The sequence below is a fragment of the Tetranychus urticae genome, chromosome 3 (genome assembly GCF_039701765.1).
Source record: "Tetranychus urticae isolate SD_2017Ah chromosome 3, NJAU_TeUrti_SD_1.0, whole genome shotgun sequence".
NCBI classification, from domain to species: Eukaryota; Metazoa; Arthropoda; class Arachnida; order Trombidiformes; family Tetranychidae; genus Tetranychus; species Tetranychus urticae.
The window spans coordinates 2,354,326-2,376,727 of NC_142960.1; the positions used below are offsets into that span (position 1 = coordinate 2,354,326).

The 22,402-nt window shown below is 31.4% G+C and overlaps 1 protein-coding gene across 1 annotated transcript in view; it reads left to right on the forward strand.

Annotated features, from left to right (window-relative positions):
- Nucleotides 1–22,402, forward strand: part of sff (BRSK family serine/threonine-protein kinase sugar-free frosting) — a 41,746-nt gene that overhangs the window by 16,160 nt on the left and 3,184 nt on the right. The window contains exons 6-13 of the mRNA XM_015933508.3: nt 792–860; nt 1,198–1,344; nt 17,616–17,650; nt 18,024–18,075; nt 19,262–19,374; nt 19,488–19,603; nt 20,447–20,561; nt 21,920–22,227. Coding sequence (XP_015788994.1) covers nt 792–860; nt 1,198–1,344; nt 17,616–17,650; nt 18,024–18,075; nt 19,262–19,374; nt 19,488–19,603; nt 20,447–20,561; nt 21,920–22,227 — 955 coding nt within the window. The remainder of the gene's footprint in view (nt 1–791; nt 861–1,197; nt 1,345–17,615; nt 17,651–18,023; nt 18,076–19,261; nt 19,375–19,487; nt 19,604–20,446; nt 20,562–21,919; nt 22,228–22,402) is intronic.

Genomic DNA, 22,402 nt, shown 5'->3' on the forward strand with positions numbered 1-22,402 from the left:
ATCATACATTTTTAGCAACTTTACAAATATTCATGACTTTAAAATAATTGGTTCTTAATGAGATTCAGTAAAGGTGTTAATGATGCAAAAATGTTCTTCCTACTCAAAATCACCTCAAATAGCACAGAGTCGAACTACCAAAGTACCATAATGAATGGAACCAAAATGAATTTTGCTTTTTTGTTCCATCAAAATATTTTGCAAAATATTCGAAATCTTGAAATTCGCTCAGAAACACATCATTATTCATTTCTTTACTGACTAGGAAACTCAAAGGTCAACATTTCAAAGACTTTGAATCCAATTCACACTTTTCATTCTTTATGGTAAATCTTTGAATCTCATTTCTTTGCTCTGCTTTGTCTTTGAAAACTCAAACTAAGTTCACAAGAATAATAACTTGACCCAAAGGTTACATGATCTATTCTTGACCCTTGAAGATCCACTTAAGGTTAACTCAATTTTCATGTAACATTCTCTACTTTTCCTTCCGAATTTCAATAAATATCATTCAAATTTTTCCATTTATCTTAACCATCCATTCTGATCAGACTCATTTCACCACGAAACTGTTAACATTTACATAATCTGATTGAACCTGAAACCATTATTCAGATGAAATATCATGAGAATCGCAGACATATTGTTAAGAATCATTGGAAAGACGCCTCAAAAGAGTTTACCTTTGAACTTATTTCGTTGAAAGGCGAAGTGAAAATTTCAAAATTCAAACATTTTTTTCTGAGAAAATGGAATTTCATTTTTTTCTTTTCTTTTTTCCTCTTTTTCAGGGTGAAAAATATGATGGAAGACGAGCTGATGTTTGGAGTTGCGGTGTTATACTTTATGCTCTCTTAGTGGTAAGTTAATGTTTAATCATTTAATTGAGTTGGAATTGGTTCGATAGATTGAAACGAAGAATCAAAATGTTTATATCAACATTGAATCATTTACATTTTCATTGAAATTGTAATGTAAATGATGTTTAATGAAAATAATGTGCTTCATTTGATGTCTTGTTTTTGCTGAAAGTTTATTGAAACGAAATGATATGATGAATGCTTAATAATATTAAATGTTTCTCCTTATCTGTTGCCAGTTGTTCAACATTAAATTTATTCAAATAATGAGGTTAAAAAGTTGAATAATGAAATATTTTCTTCTTTTCTCCATATAATGCAATTACTCTCTTTACAGGGTGCCTTACCTTTTGATGATGATAACCTTCGCCAATTGTTAGAGAAAGTAAAACGAGGAGTTTTCCACATTCCTCACTTTGTTCCACCCGAGTGCCAAGATCTTCTCAGAGGGATGATTGAGGTTGATACAAACAAACGAATGACCGTGAGTACCAACCTTACCGAATTCAATGAGACATTTCCCTTCAATTTGCATTCCAAAGGAAAATAAACCTTCATAAGTTGTTCAACATCGAAAAACCCAAATCTACTCAACGAATCTTAATTTTCAGAACTCTTCCAAAGATTCATTTTCTGAACGCACCTGACATAGAGATTCAAAAATATAAGAGATCATTCAATGTCGCGTCTCTACTTACAATAACTTTGCGCTTTTCGCATTAAACACAATTTCAAATTCGAAAGTCGATTAAAAATCGAAAAATCTCGTTTTACTTCGCTTTATGATGTTGAAGAGTGAAAGACTAAAACTTGAGAGAAGCGCTTTAAGCTCGAAAGAGTAGAACCCGAAACTAACAGTTTCAAGTCAAATGCTTTGAACAGTTTTCGAGATTGTTTTCAATGACTTTTCTTGTGAATTACTTGAAAGACTAAGTGAAGGTTAAGGTTGGACAGGAGTTCATAAGAAAAGGTTAGAACTGTTTGACTATTCAATGGAAACTCGCTCTTGTAAGTCTTTCCAAATTTGAATGAAAAGAAAAGTTCTTCTAGAATTTTGAGCGAAATGCATTTTGGAACAGATTATTCAACTTTTTAAAAAGTCAAAAGTCAATTGAGTTCGATGTAATTTTGCATTTTAATTGAAAAGCAAATTGCTTTGACATTCCCTTCATCAACCTGTTGTATTTCATTTGAGTCGATGATCTTCATTTTGAAACTATTTTAGTTATTAGTAAACTTTTTCATGAAATGAAATATTTATCCTTCTATTAAAAGATTTTACTCTGGATGCTCTGAATGTCATCGATATAGACATTACCATGAGAGTGTTTCTTGAAAGGCATTAATAGCTAATGAACTCGTAAAGATTATTAATATTAAAAGAGTATAAAGATTGATATCTTATTTCAAGTTGATTCCCTATCCAAGTTGATCCTAATTCATATAAAAGCTCAGCATTTCATTAATCGCATTAATTCAATCAACTAATATTTTGGTCCCTTTTCACAATTAACTTGGTAAAAGAGAAAATATTTTTCATGTCAATTTTGTTCAACATTTTTTTGTCTCTTCTCGCGATTTTCCCTTTTCCCATTCATTCCAAGATAATAGTTACATTTCATGGTTACATTCATCTTCATCTTATAAACTTGTTCCCTTTGTCATCTCTAGCATTATTCAACCTTCCTTTTTACCTCCCATTTCACCATTTTACTTCAATCAACTTTTCATCTTGAACCTTGCTCTTCACCATCGTCTGCTACTTCTCATGCCCTCACTCATCCCTAATCATACTGAATGTCACTCACAAAGATCATCATCTTTCACTCTATAATAGACTTTCCATTTTTACTGTCAAACTTATTGCTTTGTTTTCAGCCTTTATTTCATATCTCAATGTCTATTCACTTTGTCAATCTTCAAATGATATCTGATGACGGATTTTCAAAGACAAAAACTCCAACTAATTTCGCGTTCTTTCAAATTTTTCCCACTTTTCCATTCAAATTTTGACGCTTTCCAAAGTTCAGCTTTTATACAAAAATTTCTTTTCCAGAGAATTTCTTTTCTATAATTCATTTCCAGCATTTTCAGAAGACTATTGTGACTTTCTCATCAACGAATTCAAATCGCAATATCAGAACTAAAAATAGATTATAACTTCTGAAGCGACAAAAAGAACGATTTTGAAGATTTTCCTTGTTCCTGAATATCGCTGCAAGCAGGTGAATCAAACTGTCTTTTATCTTATTCTGATTCGATTGTTTAATCCTCGATGACATTTTCCTGGTTAGTTAATTGACTAATTTCGTGATGTTAACCTCAGTTTAACCCGGTTCATCGATACTTTTTTGCACAATTTTCCTCAATCATCACTGAAATATCCTTTCCATGAAAGCAAATTGGTTCAAATAGTCAACTTTAATGCAATTCTAAACTCATTAGAATGCAATATCATTGAAAAGAGAATAAGTAAACATTGCTTTTCTGTTTATGAGAAAATATCTTTTCGAGAAAAAAGGTATTCTTTTGATCAAAGAGACTCACAATTTGTTCAAGTGATACATTTGAATATGAATGAATTCAAACATTGAGAAAAATATTAAACTTGTAGGTATCATTATTATTATGGTTATTACTCCTACCCAAACTATCATTATCAAACAGTCTTTTTGCAACTCAATTTCAACTCATAGCATTTCCAAGTAAAACTTTTTTCATATTCAGTGTGCAATATGAGATATTACTGAAGAGAGAAGGAATAAGATGAAGAAGAGGAAAAAGAGTAAAATAGCCTTCGAGTCCTCGAAGAGTTATCATTAATTGGAATATTTTGCTCCCTGAAGCTATCCAAATCTAACCAACAACTAAAATTTGTTTCAACTGAATAAGCTTTGCACTTTTGAGAAGCGGTTAACAGGGAAGCAAAAAATTGTTTTATTTTCATGGATTGTGAGTAAACTTGGTAACTTTGCACTTGCACAGAAACTGGGGAAAAAAATGTTGAGCACAGAAAATTGGCAACTTTGAAAAACTTGTTTTTTCTCCCTTTTCTCAATTCTGTTTATATTCCAAAAGAAATGTTATCCTGAATATAAAGATATTTTTTCTCTATGAATTCTCATTCCTTTTTGAATACTTTACATTCACCTGGAAGCAGTTTAACTGTCAACTATAATCCAATCAAAAATGTAAAATGGAATGAACCAAAATTGTTGCAAAAATGTTCAACATCATTATTATTGTTGATAACATGGTTTATATTTGGATGAAACTGAGTTCATTATCAGGGTAATGAGACGAATTTTTCGCAAATTTTCTTTTCTTCTCATCTATATTTAGATCTCTTTTAGCATCAAGAATTTTCTTGTAATTTCAAGCTCAACTCTTCGTATTTCGATGTCATTCAACTTGACTCATTCAAGACCACGAACTATCTCAATGTACAAAATTGGACAAACTTCATTTTGGCGAAATTTCGATTCAATTGCTCTTCTTTCCATGAGAGAATCTATTTCATGATCAATTCAACTTTTGATTTCGAAGTGAATGTTGAAATTGTTTGTTTCGAAATTGATTAAAATGTTAAAAATCGAATTAAATGTGATTGAAATGCTTGAAATTTTTCAGGTTGAAGTGGATGCGATTATCCAACGAATAGTTGGGGAATTTGAGATAATTTCTCAGTGTCATTGAATTGTGCTTTGATTTGGAATCGATTTTTTATTGTTTTACTATTTACTTCACTTTGTTTCGGAATCGCATTCTTCTGGTATCAATTATCTATTTACTCTGTCTACTTCACTTAACCATATTTCATTGATCATTGAGACTCACATGAAGTTGACTGGAAGCAGGAAAACTGAATAAATCATTTTACACTTTAACCTCCATCAATCTCATTTGTTAAACTTGAAGAGACAAAAAACGACAAAATCAACTCGAGTGAACCTTTAAATGGATTTTCAATTGTAAAATGTGTCTTTCCAATTGTTTCCAGAATCAGATAGAGAAAGGGATCACTCAATGATTACATGAAAAGTTCAAGATTTAATCTAATGACATTTGAATCAATTTCAACTCGAAAACCAACAAAAGTTTAGAGAAAAAAGTTGAAGAGCGAAAAAAGAAAAAAAATTTTGTTCGAACAAAAGGTTTCATATTTTTTCAAGAATTTGAAATTATTATCAGAATAATCATCATAACTTATCGCTGCAAAAAATAAGGCAAAAAACTCGAGTTTTTTCACCAATAACACTTGACTTGACTTTGCATTCATCAACAGATTCAGTGGATTCTGTTCATTCATCAATAACCTTCAAAAAAGTTCACCTTCTTCAAAGTGCTCAATATCGATAAAAGAATAGAATGCAATGGCGAAAAATTTTTCACCAAAAGTTCTTTTTGGAAAAGCTGATTATCGAAATGATGTTGGAATGCAATTTATTGATAAGATTTTTATTGCAACTAAAGAAAATGTTATGACAAAGTAATAAATAAAATTATCCCTTTCATGGTTCATTTTATCAGAATGATTCAGTCAACTCAAAATCAGGGTCAAAGTTGTTCGCTTTTGACATTGGCTAATTTATTCATTACAAACAGATTAATCATTGATTCCAGCATCAGCAAATCTCTACTCTTGTACAGTTAAACATCAATAGGCTATTCAGTTCAATTCATTTGATGGTCCAATTGAAAATGAAAATCTTCTCCTGGTTCAGTTCAATGTTGACCAACTCTGATTCACCAAAAGTTTTAGCCAATCTTGAAAAGAGAAGGAGAAAAAAATGATGAATCGAAAGTTACATTTGTAATTATAAAGATACTCCCTGTAAAAATGTTATCAACTTTATGTTATCAAACCAGAAGAGATTTAATCTAGACCATCTAGTGGCTGAGGCTTAGATCTTAGAGTTGATAGAATGCTCTTTGACTTTCTTATTTTGACATCAGCATTCTGCTTAGAATATTTATTCTCCTTTCCCTTACCAATCACATTTTCCCTGAAAGATGAATGGCAATTTTCCTCATTCTATTCTCCTCTCTTCGCCCCCTTTATACTGTTCAACATCTTACCATTCAATACCCTCATTACCATTGAATAAACCCAGGGATTGTTTATGCTACAAGATTGTTTTTTATGAATAAACATACATCTGTGCATCAACAATGACAACATGGCCAATATGAACATGAGAAAAAAAATTGAAAGCAAAAAATTCTATCAAAGTCAATAAGATTATCTTTAATCATCAACAATCTCTTTCAATTTAGTTATAATGTAACCTCCCAGTTGCATTTTCATTCCCTGATAACTTGATAAAACTTGACTTTTCCTTGAAACATGCTTTAAGAATTATTATCTCATCTCATCTATTGTTATCAAATTTTTCACTCCAAGCAGGGAATGAAGAAAAAAAACTCCAAAGAATCGAGATAATTTTATGAATAAAAAGAGATGCAAATTCAATTTCAATTGTTATGCTATTTATTAACATTAATTTATAATGAATTTCATGGTAATGACATAATTGAGGGAAAATTTCATCTCAATTTGACTGACAGAAAATTTCCAATTCTATGATAAAATTGATAAATAAAAAACTAAACATTTTAAAATCAATACATGAGCCACAATAGACTCATGAAATAACCTTGAATTGTAACCTTGTTCTAACCCTGACATTGAACATTAAACTGAAAACAAGTCACAATTTGCTATCAACATCACACGATTATAGCCATTATTTGATAAGCCTTGGAGTATTAACTCCCTGATGTGTTATCATAATTTCCTCCCAAAATGAACAGATATTTAGATTTCATTAGTTGCCAGATAGCCGTTACAGACGAATGAATATCAGATCGACAGAATCGTAATTCTGATAGGAGAAAAAAATGAACCAAACAGAAGACAATTCCAGTTATTTATCAATATAATCATTCTCATTGGTATCATCACTATTATCATTATTTTCATCATTACCATTATTATTATCATTGTTATCATTTTCATTATCACTTTTATTATCATCGTTCAGTGTTAGACACTCCCTGCAGCTTTCGTCAGCAACAGCTTTAACCATAACAAGAGAGGCTTTTTTTCATCATCTCATTCCATCCATCATTTTATCAACAATTGTGTTGGCAAATTCAAGCTTCAGGCAAACCTCAAGGTTTCATCAGTCTATCAACTTTCATAGACAAAATTATATCCTTATTCAGTCACAACTATTCTTGTCAGTTATTTCAGCATTTCTCAGAGTTTATTACAAACTCCTGTTTCTATCGTATCAAGAATATCTTCAAACATCTTTCACTCCCTGTCTATTCAATCCCAGAATCTGTAATCTTATGGATTCTTCAATATATTTATTCAAACAAAAGTATCACTCAGCCTTTAATTTGTTTCTTGCTTGTAACAATAAAGTTCAATGATGAATCGATTGAGTTATTCACAGCAGGAAAGTTGAAACTCTTGGTGTTCACTGAGCAAAGTTGAAACTGGATTGTTACTCATAATCACAAGGATCATCTTTCATAAAGTAATTTACTTTGATTATTCAATTTTATTTACACTTGACTGAGTTAATCTGATAACCTGACAAGTTATGAAGAATAAAAGAGAATCCAAAGTTTCATCTTTTCGCCCTTTTAGTAATTAATGAAGAGTCGTCAAGAAGAAAGATTAAAGTTCAATTGGTTCATGAGAAGAAAAATTCATCTCAATCGATCAAATCTAATTACTAATTACTGCAACTTTTTTTGCCAAAATTCCAAGTCGAATTCATTTTCACCCAAAAAAGCTCAACTTTGAACAATACAGAATCGAAATTGAATAATGTCTTATTTTTCTATTTCATGATATTCCGCTTACAAGCTTTAGGTTTAGCTTCAAGCATTGATCCAACTGATGAAACTTGAATCATTTCCTGAATGGAAGTTTAAAATTCTGCTAAGGTAGAATCGATTATTCATAAAAGAAGATAAAATTAAATTTATCTGAAAAATTCCAAAACTTGCAACAGATTTTGTTCTTTTCTCTTAAACTATCCTCATGTTTACCTTTTATCTCTTTATAGTCACTGGGAGTTATTTTATATCAAAATAAATGTTGCACCCTTCATCATGAGACTAAAGTTCATTTGACTTTACCAAGTTTCATGCTATTCTTGGAATAGCAAGAAAAGAAGAAAACTTGAAACTCATTTTTCGTAACTTTTCCCTTCTTTAATGTGCAATTGTGATATCGTGATAGAGCAAAATTTTCAGTTAAAGTGAACATTTTGAATCAATTTCTATTCTCTCAGTGAATCATGAAGGCAATCGATGAAGAATCGAGAGAAAACATTTTCAACAAAGTTCAATTTTCTTATTAGTTTTCCATGTCATGTTGAACAATATTGTCGTGGCAAGGCAAAAAAGAAAAATTATTTTAATCAAACATTGACCTTTGATTTGTTCAGTTTTCATCATTATTATTCTCTGATAATCTTGAAAAATATTTTCACTCCAATTGACTTCAGGTTTGATTCACAGTTTTTGTTATTGTTTATCATTCTAAAAGTTCATTTGACCAAGCAATGATTCCAATAAAGTAAAAGAACTGAAACTTTTCAAGCGAGAAATAATGATGAAAATGACTGAAAATTTCTTTTCCTTCATGATATTGCTCATGTGGGTCGCGCATTGTCTTCAGCCTCTGTAAATTCTGTGGCTACACTTTAACTTTACAGTGAGAATAAACTTTGATCACTTTTAATAAGAAAATATTTCAACCAATTTCAATTCAATTATCTGCTTCGTCAACCCGCAACTTGGCTACTTGTTGAAACTCACATTTAACCTGGCTTACTTCATCGTCTTCCCATCAATTTAACCACACTTCCTCAAGTCTTTTCAAGACTCGATCTTGATTATCTTTGACCTTTTCACAGTTGATGTTTCCCTGAGTTAATATCTTACATCTTTTACACTCAATTATTCATATAATTTCAATGAATATCATTTCGCCTCTTTTAATCAAATTTCAAATTCAAACTTGAAATAGTCGCCAATCTACTGCGAGTATTGATTCATTTTCCAAATCAAACCATTAGATTGAACTGTGTAGGAATTGCGATTTATTTTGAAAACTCTGAACTTCAAGAACACTCAAGCTCCTAATACATGAAGATATTATTTACTGTTCATGTTTTTGATGTTTTTCAATATTTGGGAAATATCAACATTCTACTCAACAAGTTTCTAATGGATTGATCCTTCGTTTTTGAAAATTCATTCCTTTCATTCATTGAATATTGATTGATAACTTCACACCAATTGGTTAGTTCAAACAGTCTATAATCGATCTACATTTGGTTTGTAATTACAGCACTGGTAGCGTGTCGATCTTTGTCAATTGTTAAAAAATGAAATAATTTGATATGCTTTTCAATTTCATCTTTAATGTCGAAAGTTTCAGAAGCAAATGCAAGGAAATAGCACAGTAATAGTACTCGAGCCGTTAAGAAAATTAATTATTAAGAGTCAACATCTTGACGGAAAGTCTGTATACAAAAGAGGTTGAACGGCTTACAGGCGTCAATACAGTAATTGAAAAGCAATACGATTTCTTTTTGTATACAAAAGAGTTGCTCAAGTTGATTGACCAAAGTAAAGGTTCAACTTGTGCATATAAATTATCATTAAACAGCAAATGTGCAAACAAATTGAATGGTAATTCAGTTTCTCTTTCCTCATTACTTTCCTGATTACCCAAAACTGCACATAATGAAAATCAGAGTCAATCAAGATTTTTTGGGAGAGGATTTATTCATTATTTATTGAAACTCATGTTTTACAATTCTTTGCTTATCATCGATAAATTAAACTTGTCAGGGCAATTATAATGGTCAATGAAAGGCTAAACATGGATGTAATGAAACTGTTGTTGATGGTAAAGAGATTGGCGAAAGTAAAGCCAACGTCACTTAATGCCATTCGAGCCATGAAGATTTCATTCTACGAAAAAGATAGAAATTAAAATTTAATTTTTGAAACTGATTGAGATTCTGTTATTGACTTACTTCATGATATAAATGGAGTGAGTTTAATTTAAATGAAAGTTCATACAAATCTTCCAACCCTTGGCGAGATAAATTGTTCACTGAAACCAGATTATAAGTCAAGATTAGCAAATGGATTGTTAGGCTCAGCATGACAAATAGCCAGAGCGAATCAATTTGTGTCTTCAATCCAAATGATCTAACAATATTTAGATTGTTATATGCAAAGTATTCAATGTAAAATATCGCTATAAAGTAGCGAAACAATTTATCAGCATGTTTTGTCGCCCGAACTGCATAACTGTATCTTTTCCTCAAATTTCTAATTTCATCGAATGAATTAAACACTTGTTTAGGTGTTTCGTTCAGATCAGCAATTTTTGAGTTGATTTCTTTGAAAGCAGCCTTTAAACAGATGCAAATGTTACAAATCATGTTGAGAAGAAATGCTAATCCAAATTCAATGAAAATATCACAAAGGATAAGCAAAGTTGCTTCGAATAGATTTTGAATACTTGCTAGCCTGTAACGTATGCGAAGAGTGGAGTAACCGATAAAAGTCATACTAAGAATAATGAGATTTAATTGACGATTTCGTTTGATTGTTCGAAGAGCTGAACGCTCAGGTGCAATAGATAGTAATTCCATGGTGGAAATGAATCTTTTAAAATAATTCAAATCAAAGCCAAACAGAATCATTAAAACTTTAAGCGACGAAATGATTATTGCTAAAGTGACATGAAGACACTTAAAGACCGAAATCTTTGTCGTGTAATTACATAATGGGAGATCGCAAATAGAGTAATAGACCATTTTGAAAGCAGAGAAACAAGCAAAGGTAAATAAGAGAAAGATTTTGGTTACTGATCCAAGTATGTATTTCGAGGGTAACATGAATCCATCCAGAAGTATTTCCTTGGATGGATTTGGACTTGTTGGTAAAGACATTTCAACTGTAACTTTCAATGTTGGAACGTAAATGATTTCTTCCTTAAGAAGAGGCGTAATAACAGTTTGCTCAATTTCAATTAGATTTGGCTCGCCAATCAATCAAACATTTATGTTTTAGTTAGCAAATATGAATAAGTTGTGGCTATTCAATGAAACGATTAAATTGAAATTATGAAAGCACAAAAAAGTCAAATTTAATTCGCATCGATTTGTAATAATCAATGACAGAATTCATTTTTAATCAAATTTATTGTGCATTTAGTGACACAAATAAAGAAAATTTCAGACTCTAATAGATTCTTGTAACAAAGCGTATTCACTCAATCATTCAATTTTGTGTTTGCATTTAGAATTGCATTAAGAATAGAAATTGCCCCTTTACCAGAGTATGACATATTTCCATTGATTTGTTGAGATAAAGAAAGCTCAGGGAAGAGCAAATCATAATATAATAGCACAAGTCGCTCAAGGAAAGCTCGTCTAACGAGGCAAGGTTACAAACTGATCAATCGATATCAGAAATTCATTGGAAGCAAAAGTGAAAGAGGTTTCAAAGCAAATGCGAGGAAACGCAAAAAATAACACTTGAGCCGTTAACGAAATTACTAATTAAAAGTTGACATCTTTACAGAAAAGCTGTATACATAATATAAGAGGCTTACAGACTTAACCAATTCAGTTTAAATAGCAAAAATGAATTTTTTGAGTTCGATTGGTTTGGAATTATTCGCCTTTTATTGCAATTCTTATTATTTTACAATTCTTTACTTATCATTGATAAATGAAACTTGTCAGGGCAATTATAAGGGTTAGTGAAAGGGAAAACATGGATATAATGAAACTGTTGTTGATGGTAAAGAGATCGGCGAAAGTAAAGCCAACGTCACTCAATGCCATTCGAGCGATGAAGATGTCATTCTATGAAAAAACATGGAAAAGTAAAAGTTAATTTTTGGAATTGATTGAGATTCTATTATTGACTTACTTCATGATATAAATGGATTGAGTTTAATTTGAATGAAAATTCATACAAATCTTCCAGTCCTTGACGAGATAAGTTATTCATTGAGACCAGATTATAAGTCAAGATTAGCAAATGTGTTGTTCGGCACAACATGACAAATAGCCAAATTGCATCAATGTGTGTCCTCGGTCCACATGCTCTAACAATATTCGCAATGTTATAAGAAAAGTATTCAATGTAAAATATCGTTATAAAGAAGCGAAACAATTTCTCTGCATGTTTTGTCGCCCGAACTGCATAACTGTATTTTTTCCTTAAATTCCTAATTTCATCGAAGGAATTGAACACTTGTTCAGATGCTTGGTTCAAATTAGCAATTAGTGAATTGATTTGATTGAAAGCGGCCTTTAAACAAACGCAAATATTGCAAATCATATTGAGAAGGAATAATAATCCAAATTCAAAGAAAACATCACCAGTAATCATTAAAGCGGCTTTGAAAAGATTTTGAATATTTGATAGCCTGTAAATTATGCAGAGAGTGCAGTGACCGATAAAAGTTATAACAAGAATGATGAGATTCAATCGACGATTTCGTTTGATTGTTCGGATAGCTGAACAATCAGGGGCGATAGATTCAATGGTAGAAATGAATCTTTTAAAATAATTCAAATCAAAGCCAAACAGGATCAACAAAACTCTAAGTGACGAAAAAATTACTGCCATAGAGGCATAAACGCATCCAAAGATCGAAAGCTTTGTCGTGAAATCACAAAACGGGATGGTGTAAATAGAGTAATAGACCATTTTGAAAGCCGAGATAAAAGCAAAGGTAAATAAGAGAAGAATTTTGGTTGCTGGTCCAAGTACGTATTTTGCAGGTAATATAAATCCATTCAGAAGCATTTCCTTTGGTAAATTGGGACTTGTTGGTAAAGACATTTTGACTGTAACTTTCAATGTTTGAACGTAAAATGGTGACTTGTCTTAAAATCAGAAAGGGCATGATACTACTTTGCTCAGTTTCAGTTAGGTCTCAGGGTTCGCTAATCAATCAAAGATCTATGTTTTAACTAGCAAATATGAATACAATGAAAGCACCGTGCAAGTTGAAATCATCATCGATTTGTAATTATTAACGACAAAAAGGGTTTATTATCAAATTTATTGTGCATTTAATGAAATTTTCTGATTCTTTTCTGTTCTATTGTAACTAAAACTCAATCATCAATCAACTTTTCTTTACAGATTGATTCAAATTGTATTGAGAATACGAATAATTATTTTACCTTCACCAGACTATGACATATTTTCGTTGATTTGAAGACATAAAGGAAGCTCAGGGAAGCGCAAATCATAATAGGACAAGTCGTTTAAGAAAAGCTCATTTAACGAGGCAAGGTTTATTATTCGGAATTATTGTCCTTTATTGTGATTCTTATTGTTGTACAATTCTTTGCTTATCATTGATAAATTAAACTTGTCAGGGCAATTATAATGGTTAATGAAAGGGTAAACATGGATGTAATGAAACTGTTGTTTATGGTAAAGAGATTGGCGAAAGTAAAGCCAACGTCACTTAAGGCCATTCGAGCGATAAAGATGTCATTCTAAGAGAAGAAATCGAAAAGTCAAAAGTTAATTTTTGGGATTGATTGGGACTTTGTTATTAGCTTACTTCATGATACAAATGGATTGAGTTTAATTTGAAGGAAAGTTCATACAAATCTTCCAACCCTTGACGAGACAAGTTATTGACTGAAACCAAATTGTAAGTCAAGATCAGCAAATGGATTGTTTGGCACAACATGACAAATAGCCAAAACGGATCAATGTGTGTCTTCGGTCCAAATGATCTAACAATATTCATTATGTTATAAGAAAAGTATTCAACGAAAAATATCGTTATAAAGTAGCGATACAATTTATCAGCATGTTTTGTCGCCCGAACTGCATAACTGTATCTTTTCCTTAAATTTCTAATTTCATGGAATGAATTAAACACTTGTTTTGGTGTTTCGTTTAGATCAGCAATTTGTGAATTGATTTCATTGAAAGCAGCCTTTAAACAGATGCAGATATTACAAATCATGTTGAGAAGGAATAATAATCCAAATTCAATGAAAATATCACAAAGTATAAGCAAAGTTGCTTCGAATAGATTTTGAATACTTGATAGCCTGTAAATTATGCAAAGAGTGGAGTAACCGGTGAAAGTTATAACAAGAATGATGAGGCTCAATCGACGATTTCGTTTGATTGTTCGATGATCAGGTGAAATAGATAGTGATTCAATGGTGGCAATGAATTTTTTAAAATAATTCAAATCAAAGCCAAATAGAATCAGCAAAACTTTAAGCGAAGAAATAATTACTGCTATAGAGACATGGACGCACTCAAAGATCGAGACCCTTGTTGTGTAATTACAAAACGGGAGAGCATAAATAGAGTAAACGACTATTTTGAGAGCCGAGAAACAAGCAAAGGTAAATAAGAGAAAGATTTTGGTTACTGATCCAAGTATGTATTTTGATGGCAATATAAATCCATCCAGAATCATTTGCTTTGGGAAATTCGGACTTGTTGGAAAAGACATTTCAACTTTAACTTTTAATGTTTGAACGTTAAATGGTGACTTTTCTTGGAAGCAGAAAAGGCGCAATACTAGTTTGCTCGGCTCAATTAGATCTCCCAATAAATCAAATATCTATGATATAACCAGCAAATATGAATACAATGGAACGGTTGAAGTAAAACTATGAAAGCACAAGAAAGTCAAATTTAATTCGCATCGATTTGTAATTATTAATGACAGAATTCGTTTATAATAATTTTTATTGTGCATTTAGTGACGCAAATAATGAAAATTTCTGACTCTAATAGATTAATTCTTGTAACAAGTTTATTCAATCAATCATTCAATTCTGAATTAGAATTTTTCTTCACAAATTCGAATTGCATCAAGAATACGAATCGCACCTTTACCAGAGTATGACATATATTCATTGATCTGAAGACATAAAGGAAGCTCAGGGAAGAGCAAATCATAATAGGACAAATCGTTTAAGCAAAGCTCATTTAACGAGTCAAGGTTACCAACTGATCAATCGATATCGAGAATTCATTGGTAGCAAAAATGAAAGATGTTTCAAAGCAAATGCGAGGAAACGCATGAGAATAGCACTTGAGCCTTTAATGAAATTAAGAATCGACATCTTGACAGAAAGTCTATATACGAAAGAGCCTTAAACGGCTTACAGGCGTCAATACGGTAATTGAATGGCAAAAGGGAGAAACGATTTCTATTTGCATACAAAAGAGTTGCTCAAGTTGATTGACCAAAGTAAAAGTTCAACTTGTGCATATAAATTATCATTAAACAGCAAATGTGCAAACAAATTGAATGGTAATTCAGTTTCTCTTTCCTCATGCAGACTGGATCACATAACATGATTACCCAACAAAACTGCACATAATGAAAATCAGAGTCAATCAAGAATTTTTGCGAGAAAAAAAGTCGCATAGAAAATACAAAATGACGATAAAAAGTCTGATCAACATTAGAGCAACATTCGACGTTGAAAGTTGAATAACACTGAATATCATTAGCATGTTTTAATTGAATTTACAGTTAAAAAGATTCGCCATTGTTGATGTAAACAAAGAGCTTCCATGAGCCAACGTTGACAATCATTAATCCTTTAAATGTTAACCATTTCCTTTACCTTTCACTTGTCCAAGTTAATTATTTTTGATTGATAATTAAATTAAATGCGTTACCTGTAAATGACTGTAGCAATGATTGAGTTATAATCATAACAATGCTGTTTGGATGTTAATTGAAGTTGACTAGAAAAGGGAACAATTTTGTCTTCCTTTTTTGCCTCCTCATTCCAAGATAAATTGTCCCAAAGATGATCAGGTTGATGGAATTAGAATTTTGATGAGAATTGATGAATAGCTGAACATTATTTGCTTCTGAAATTGTCTTGAAATTGAATTAGAAGAGTATCAATGAGAGAAGCAAGTGAATGATGATTATGGTAGATTCATAAGATGATGAACTTGGAAATCTCTTGAGATGGAGAAAGGATTATTTCTGTAAATAGTCATGATAACTGGCCACAATCAGGGAATCAAGTTTATCAATTGTTGAGGAATGAAAATTTGATAAACAAGTGAAGAAGGCAAAGTGAAGAAAAAGAAAAGAAGAAAAAAATGTAATTCATATTAATCCATGAATGGACCTCGGTGTGAGCTCACCCTGATTACTGGTAATTCAATTATATTATTACCTCCAAGTTGAACTCCCTGCTGATTGAGATAACTTTGTTAATTTGAAAGAGAAAATGAAAACTTTTATTCTTTCCAAAGTTAACATAATCTTTATAAATTGTTTCACATCAATTGATTGCAACTTGAATTTCGAGAGAAAACATTTTCTAATTCATTTCAATATTGCATTGTTTTCAATGAAATTCAACTCTTCATCGAGAATCGGAATAATCTTTAATTTTAATCCGATTAGTTTTTCGACTTTTTTGCACTTCTTTTTTTCCTCTGCAAGGTAAATGATCTAGAAATGAATAGAGTTTTTGTTTTCATTGTTTTTATTATTTTCATTTCATGTTTTATTCAGCTTTGATTCTTGATTCTGTTTTTTTTCATTTCTTGTCAAGATTGTGTTTATATTTAGATTGCGAGTAAATAATTAACTTGTGTTTGAGTCAACCTCGAGTTGAGAGGGTAAAAGGTCAAATGCTATTTATATTAATATCAAAAGAATGGGTTGATTGGGAAGGAATAACGTTTGTGAGTTATGACTTGAAACAGGGTTGAAATGAAGGAAAAAAACGTTCGGTATTTAAATAATTCATCAATCTATTTATGTGGGACAAAACAAACAAAATTATTTCCTCTCTTTTATTGTTACATGTTAAATGAAGATTATCAAAAAATTGAATTGATTAAATGAATCAAATCGAGATTAAATATTTACATGAAGGAAAAGAGTGAAAAATGACTTTTATGGAAATCATTTTGCACTGGGAACTTTGACTAACTTTGAATATCTGTTTTAACTTAGAAACTGGAGATTCTTCCAATGAGTTTTGCCACCAAAAAATGAGTTTCAGCTCATTCTCAGTTATCTTCGCTAGAAGCGAACAACTCGGCAGTAAATCGAAGTGACGCTTGTACGGAAGCAGAAAAATTTATTTCCAGAAACAATTGCATTTTCGATTGGTCATTGAGAGTTACACTCGAAAAAGGAGTTGATCCTAGCCTTGAATATTGGACGAGACAAAATGCTTCAACTTTCTTGTTCGTTACTAAATGTCTTGAATGGCAGCTTGATGAACCTTATCAATCCTGTTGAGTTAAAAGCTCATCTTAACATTATTCTAGCTCATTAAACGGTTTTTTATTCCAAAACTGGTTCAACCCTTTTTCCCATGAATTACGTGAATTGACTTTTTTCAGCTCAATGATTATGAAGTAGATAATTGACAACATAAATAGAGGTTGATTAGCATAATAAGAAAGAGAGAGAGAGAAAAGATGATAAAATAATTTAAAGTTTAAATTGAATTTTTTACTAACAAACTATCATTACTGAATATCAAATGAACAATTTGAATCGCTTTCTTGTGCGTCTGTAAAAATGAATTGAAGGTTAAACAAAAAAATGTCTCATTTTCCTTTCAAATATATTCAAAAAGAATAACCTTTTTTTCTCAATTTCACTATTTACTCAAATTAATTCAATATTTATATTTTTCCTTTACTCAGCTTCAAGAAGTAGTTCGACATCCATGGGTAACTGGGTAAGTATATCAAGAGCACCTTGGAATTCAACAAAAAATCATTTCTTTTAAGCGAGACAGAAAAGCCTAATAGAGAAAAAAATGAGTAAAAGTCGATCATAAATGAATTCCATGAGTTGAAGGATTAATCAAGTGGCTCAGTAAACAGATTTATAGCAATATTGACAGATGAAAATGTCAAAACAAACATTAACTAGCAACTGTCACTGACAGCATCAAAACATTTACCAACCTTTTACATAATGTGGTCAATCGATGAGCCTGAATTTTGGCGAAAAATAATCTTCTTTTTAAAATTTTCTCTTGAATTTTGACAAATTTTTTAATGAACTTTTTCTCTCTTTACAAAACAATTTGAAACTTGAACCCAAAGTGGAAGCAAAGCTGAACTCGAACTTGAATTACCAATGAAGGAAGTGGTTCAGGTAAGATTTGCAATTTTTTTCCTTCTTTTCTCAATTTTCCATTTTGCCTTTTCTCAAATAAATCTTGAAAAATTGCTCTTGAAATGCTACTTTCACTCTCACCTGTAAACTCAAGATTTCAATGCAAGTTAATGATAACCTTTCTTCTGGTTTCTTGTCAACTTGATAATGGTTCTGAAATGACTTGGACTTCTGGACAATCATTTACTGTGAACCTACCTTGAAAGAAAGAAAGAAATGCTCATCAAAAAGATTATTTGACTGAGAATAACTTTTTATTTCTCAATTTCTTTTTCTTTTATTATTAGTATTATCGTTATTTTCATGGTTTATTTCCTTCTCCAGTCATTCCTTTATTTCATACATTTTCTCGAGTTTCATTTTCTTTTCACATTCAATCACTTTTCTTCTGTCATCATTTGGGTTTTCACTTCAATTATTTTTACCTGAATCACTTTGATAGCAACAATTAAAGTCCATATTAACACTGCAACTTTAATCATTTTTCAATGGAACAATTTATCGATATTTTATTCCCTTGCTCCTTACCAACAAGGCCATTAACATTATAACGATCAAATCAACATTTATCTTTATCATTCCACAATTTATTGTTGCTTTTGTTTTTCAATCGAAAAGCCAATAATCTGATTCATTGTTCAATCTCAACAAATTAATGTTCACCATTGTTAGGTGATAAGTGACTTTGACCATAACTATTGTAACTCTATTCGAATGTTTATATTCGAAGAAATTCAAAGAAACTTTTCGATTTCAAGTCACAGTTGAGATAAAAATGGAAATTGTAAGTTCTCATGAAAAGACTCTTCGAACTTCCTTTCGAACGAAAATTTTTATATCGAATTTTTCATTAGAAATTCTTGGTTAGTCGAACAAAACTTGAAATTTTAATGAGATTCATTCCAAATTAAATGACATAAAGTGAAATGAAAGTTTTCAACTTTTACCTTCAATTTTTTGTTCCATCAACGAAGATGCTGAAATGGAAACTGAAAAAATGAATATTATCAGAATAATTATCTCACCGATTGAGAGATAAAGTAAATCCCTGAAAGTTGAAATGAAACAAAAGTTGAAACGCAAAATGGAAAATAGTAATTATAATAAAGCTGAAAAAAGATGAAAAGTAATTTTAATATTTTCTTTTATATTTTGCCTTCTTTAGACTCACATCATTCCTTCAGTTGATGATCTCGATCCTGATGTTTTGTCCAACATGACATCACTGGGATGCTTCAAGGACAAGGAGAAACTTCTAAGGGAACTTCTTAGTACAAAGTAATGATTCATTTTATTTTCTTTGTTCACAATTCTGATCATGATCAGGATGTAAAAGACATGAAACTGATCTGGTCGTTTCTCATTTCATTTTCTTCTTCCTTTTAATCCAGTCATAACATGGAAAAAGTAATTTACTTTCTTCTCTTGGATCGCAAGAGGAGACGACCTGCCTTTGAAGATGAAACTGAAGTCATCATTAGGAATCGATCGGAATCAGTTAAAACAGGTAACAATCGAATCTAAAGTTGAACAGAAACAAAAAGATGAACAAACAGATTCAATTGCAACTGGTCAACTCGTAAAGTCAAAGTTTCTGAGAATGCAAATTGAGTCAAATTGGATGGAAAAGAATATTGAATCAGAATTCAATCATGTGATTGAACCTCTTAATTGGTCTTCATGAAGTGTGAGAATGAACAAAGTAAAGAGAAAAAAGTATTTTCATTTTGTCCAGTTACAAGAGTACAAAGTGTGCTTTCACATCTTCATCAATTCAAGTGTCATCATCCTTTGCTACCTTTGAGCATCTTTAACTGCATCTTGAGACAAAGTAATAGAGATGGAAAGACATTAAATGAATGGTTTGCTGGTTGAAAGGGAAATGGTGACAGAATAAAAATAATACCAATGATTGAGTTTGAGGGGATAAAAATCAGGTTCCATAATCGCATGGTTTATAACAAATAATATCTGGAGTAAAGTTGAGACAAAAATAGGAACAGCTTGATTCAATAGATAAATAGGTTGAAAGTGAATGGACACAAGAAAACAGTTAATATGATCCATCAATTTAACCTGACACAATCACATTTACCTTGACAATTTTGTGCCCACAAGTTTCCCTTTTTGTTGCTCATTCCTGACACTTTCACTCCCAGCCAATAATGATGATAATAACAATAATATTATTTCATCTTTTCTATCTCATTGTTCATTATTGCAGGTTGAAGAGAAAGAAAAATATCTTTCTTTGTTTTTGTTCAAACTTTCAATGCCTTTATTGGTTCAATGTTTTATTGCTAGATTATCTTGATGAACCATTTCTTGTTTTCATTCAATATTCATTTAGATCCGCCACGTAAACGTGTTGATACTTGTTCAGCCGCTGCTCGATCAGGACCCAAATATTCATTTGACATGTTGAGCGATGGTTCACCCATAACTCCACGTCGATATCCTTTCAAGTAAGTTGTCTGATTGAGTCGTCTCAAGAATCATCATCACATTTGCCGGTGAACAGAAATCGTTGTCATGGAAACTATTCAAGATTATTCAAGCGCAAGCCAGAAAAAAATGAAATCTGGTTCCTTCAGTCAGGATTATTGACAATATGGTTACCGTAGAGTTGGAAAATGAATTTCGTTGTTACAAAAGATGAAATCTGTTGAAAAGATAGCAACGAAATTTCAAACCAGTTTCAAATTTTTCTCAGAAAATACAATATTTTCAATTTTTAATCCAATCAATACTTATTAGTCTTCCAAATTGGAACTTTTTGAATTCAGAATTTCTAAAAATCAATAATCTATCAAAAACAATTGGATTAGTTCGCTAATTGGATCAAATTATTGAAATATTCACAAAAATATGCGTTCCTTCAACTTATTGTCAGGAATCTATCTTTGAAAACGAGAAAATCCTTTTCTGGATTCAACATAACTCTGCTTGTTGAGCTTTCACATTTTTCAGTCAATTTATTTTTCCAACTTTGGAATTTCAAAGTTAAATTGAAGATTATTAAAATCCATGAAACAAGTTAGTTTTATCCAACTGATGACTTGTCGTTGCAAAAGAAATCCTGTTCAGTTCAGCAGGTTCGGACAAATAGTACATGTGTCATGTGTGTCGAGTAATAGGACGAAGCTATCATCCGAAAGATTCACTTTGACTAACTGGTTCTAATACCATCTATTAGCGGTAGCTCTAGAAACACCAAATTCACAAAATATTTCAACAATTTCCGAAAAATTTCCCGAGAAAAAAAGGATTATCCGATTTGTCACGACGTTTTTCCTCAAAGGTTATTGAAGATAAACTTAGCCATCACTTTTTGCAAGATGTGCCCATGTAAACCCATCAGTCATTATCAATTTACCATAAGGCTAATCTCAATAATCAAACTTTTAGTCAGCAAAGTTGATCAGTTACACTTTGATTCACATCTGCAAGTTAAACTCTGAATCAGTTTATTGGGAAAGTTGAGTCAACAGCAAATAACCTTTAGTCATTAAAGAGACTGAAGTAACCAAACCGATTTCTTATCACAATAATAATGCAAAATAATCAAATAAACTTTGAATAATTGTGATGTGAAAAACATATCCTTAGGATGAAGTCAACTTTAGTCATGAAATTAGTTATGGAGTTAGAGCAATTGCTTCTCACAAAATCAACTTGTCACAATAATAATGCAAAATGATGATGAATTTTTGCACAAAAAGAGTATCGATCTTTTACTCTATTTAAAGAAACCAGATAATTATCCTTTGCTATTTTGACATTAACCAATTAATCATTTTCTTTATTTCCTTTTCTCCAACAGTATTAGTACTTGTTCTGCCTCCAAAGTTTACATTAACTGTACTCCTAGTCATAATCGTCGGAATCGCCGTGGAAGTGGCTCATCAACCGGCAGCAGTTCTAGTCTGCTCAATAATCCTTTACTTTCTCCACTCAACACACCCAAACCCATACCAAATAGAACCTCATCTTCTTCAAGTGAATCCAGTCCAATCAATACTCCACCAGGTTCCCCTGGACTTGGTAATCAACCTTATTGGAAGTCAAGGTTGAATACATTGAAAAATAGTTTCCTTGGAAGTCCAAGATTTCATCGAAGAAAAATGCAAAGTAAATAACATTGAACAATATTCCAACCCAACAGTAAACTTAACCTTCTCTGTTGCCAAAAATAACTCAATCAACAACAATGGTCACTAAAATAGCCTCTAGCCAAGGAAAAGATTTCAAATAAATAACCTTAGCTCTTTCAACTGCACAAATACATACAGTCAACTATTCAATA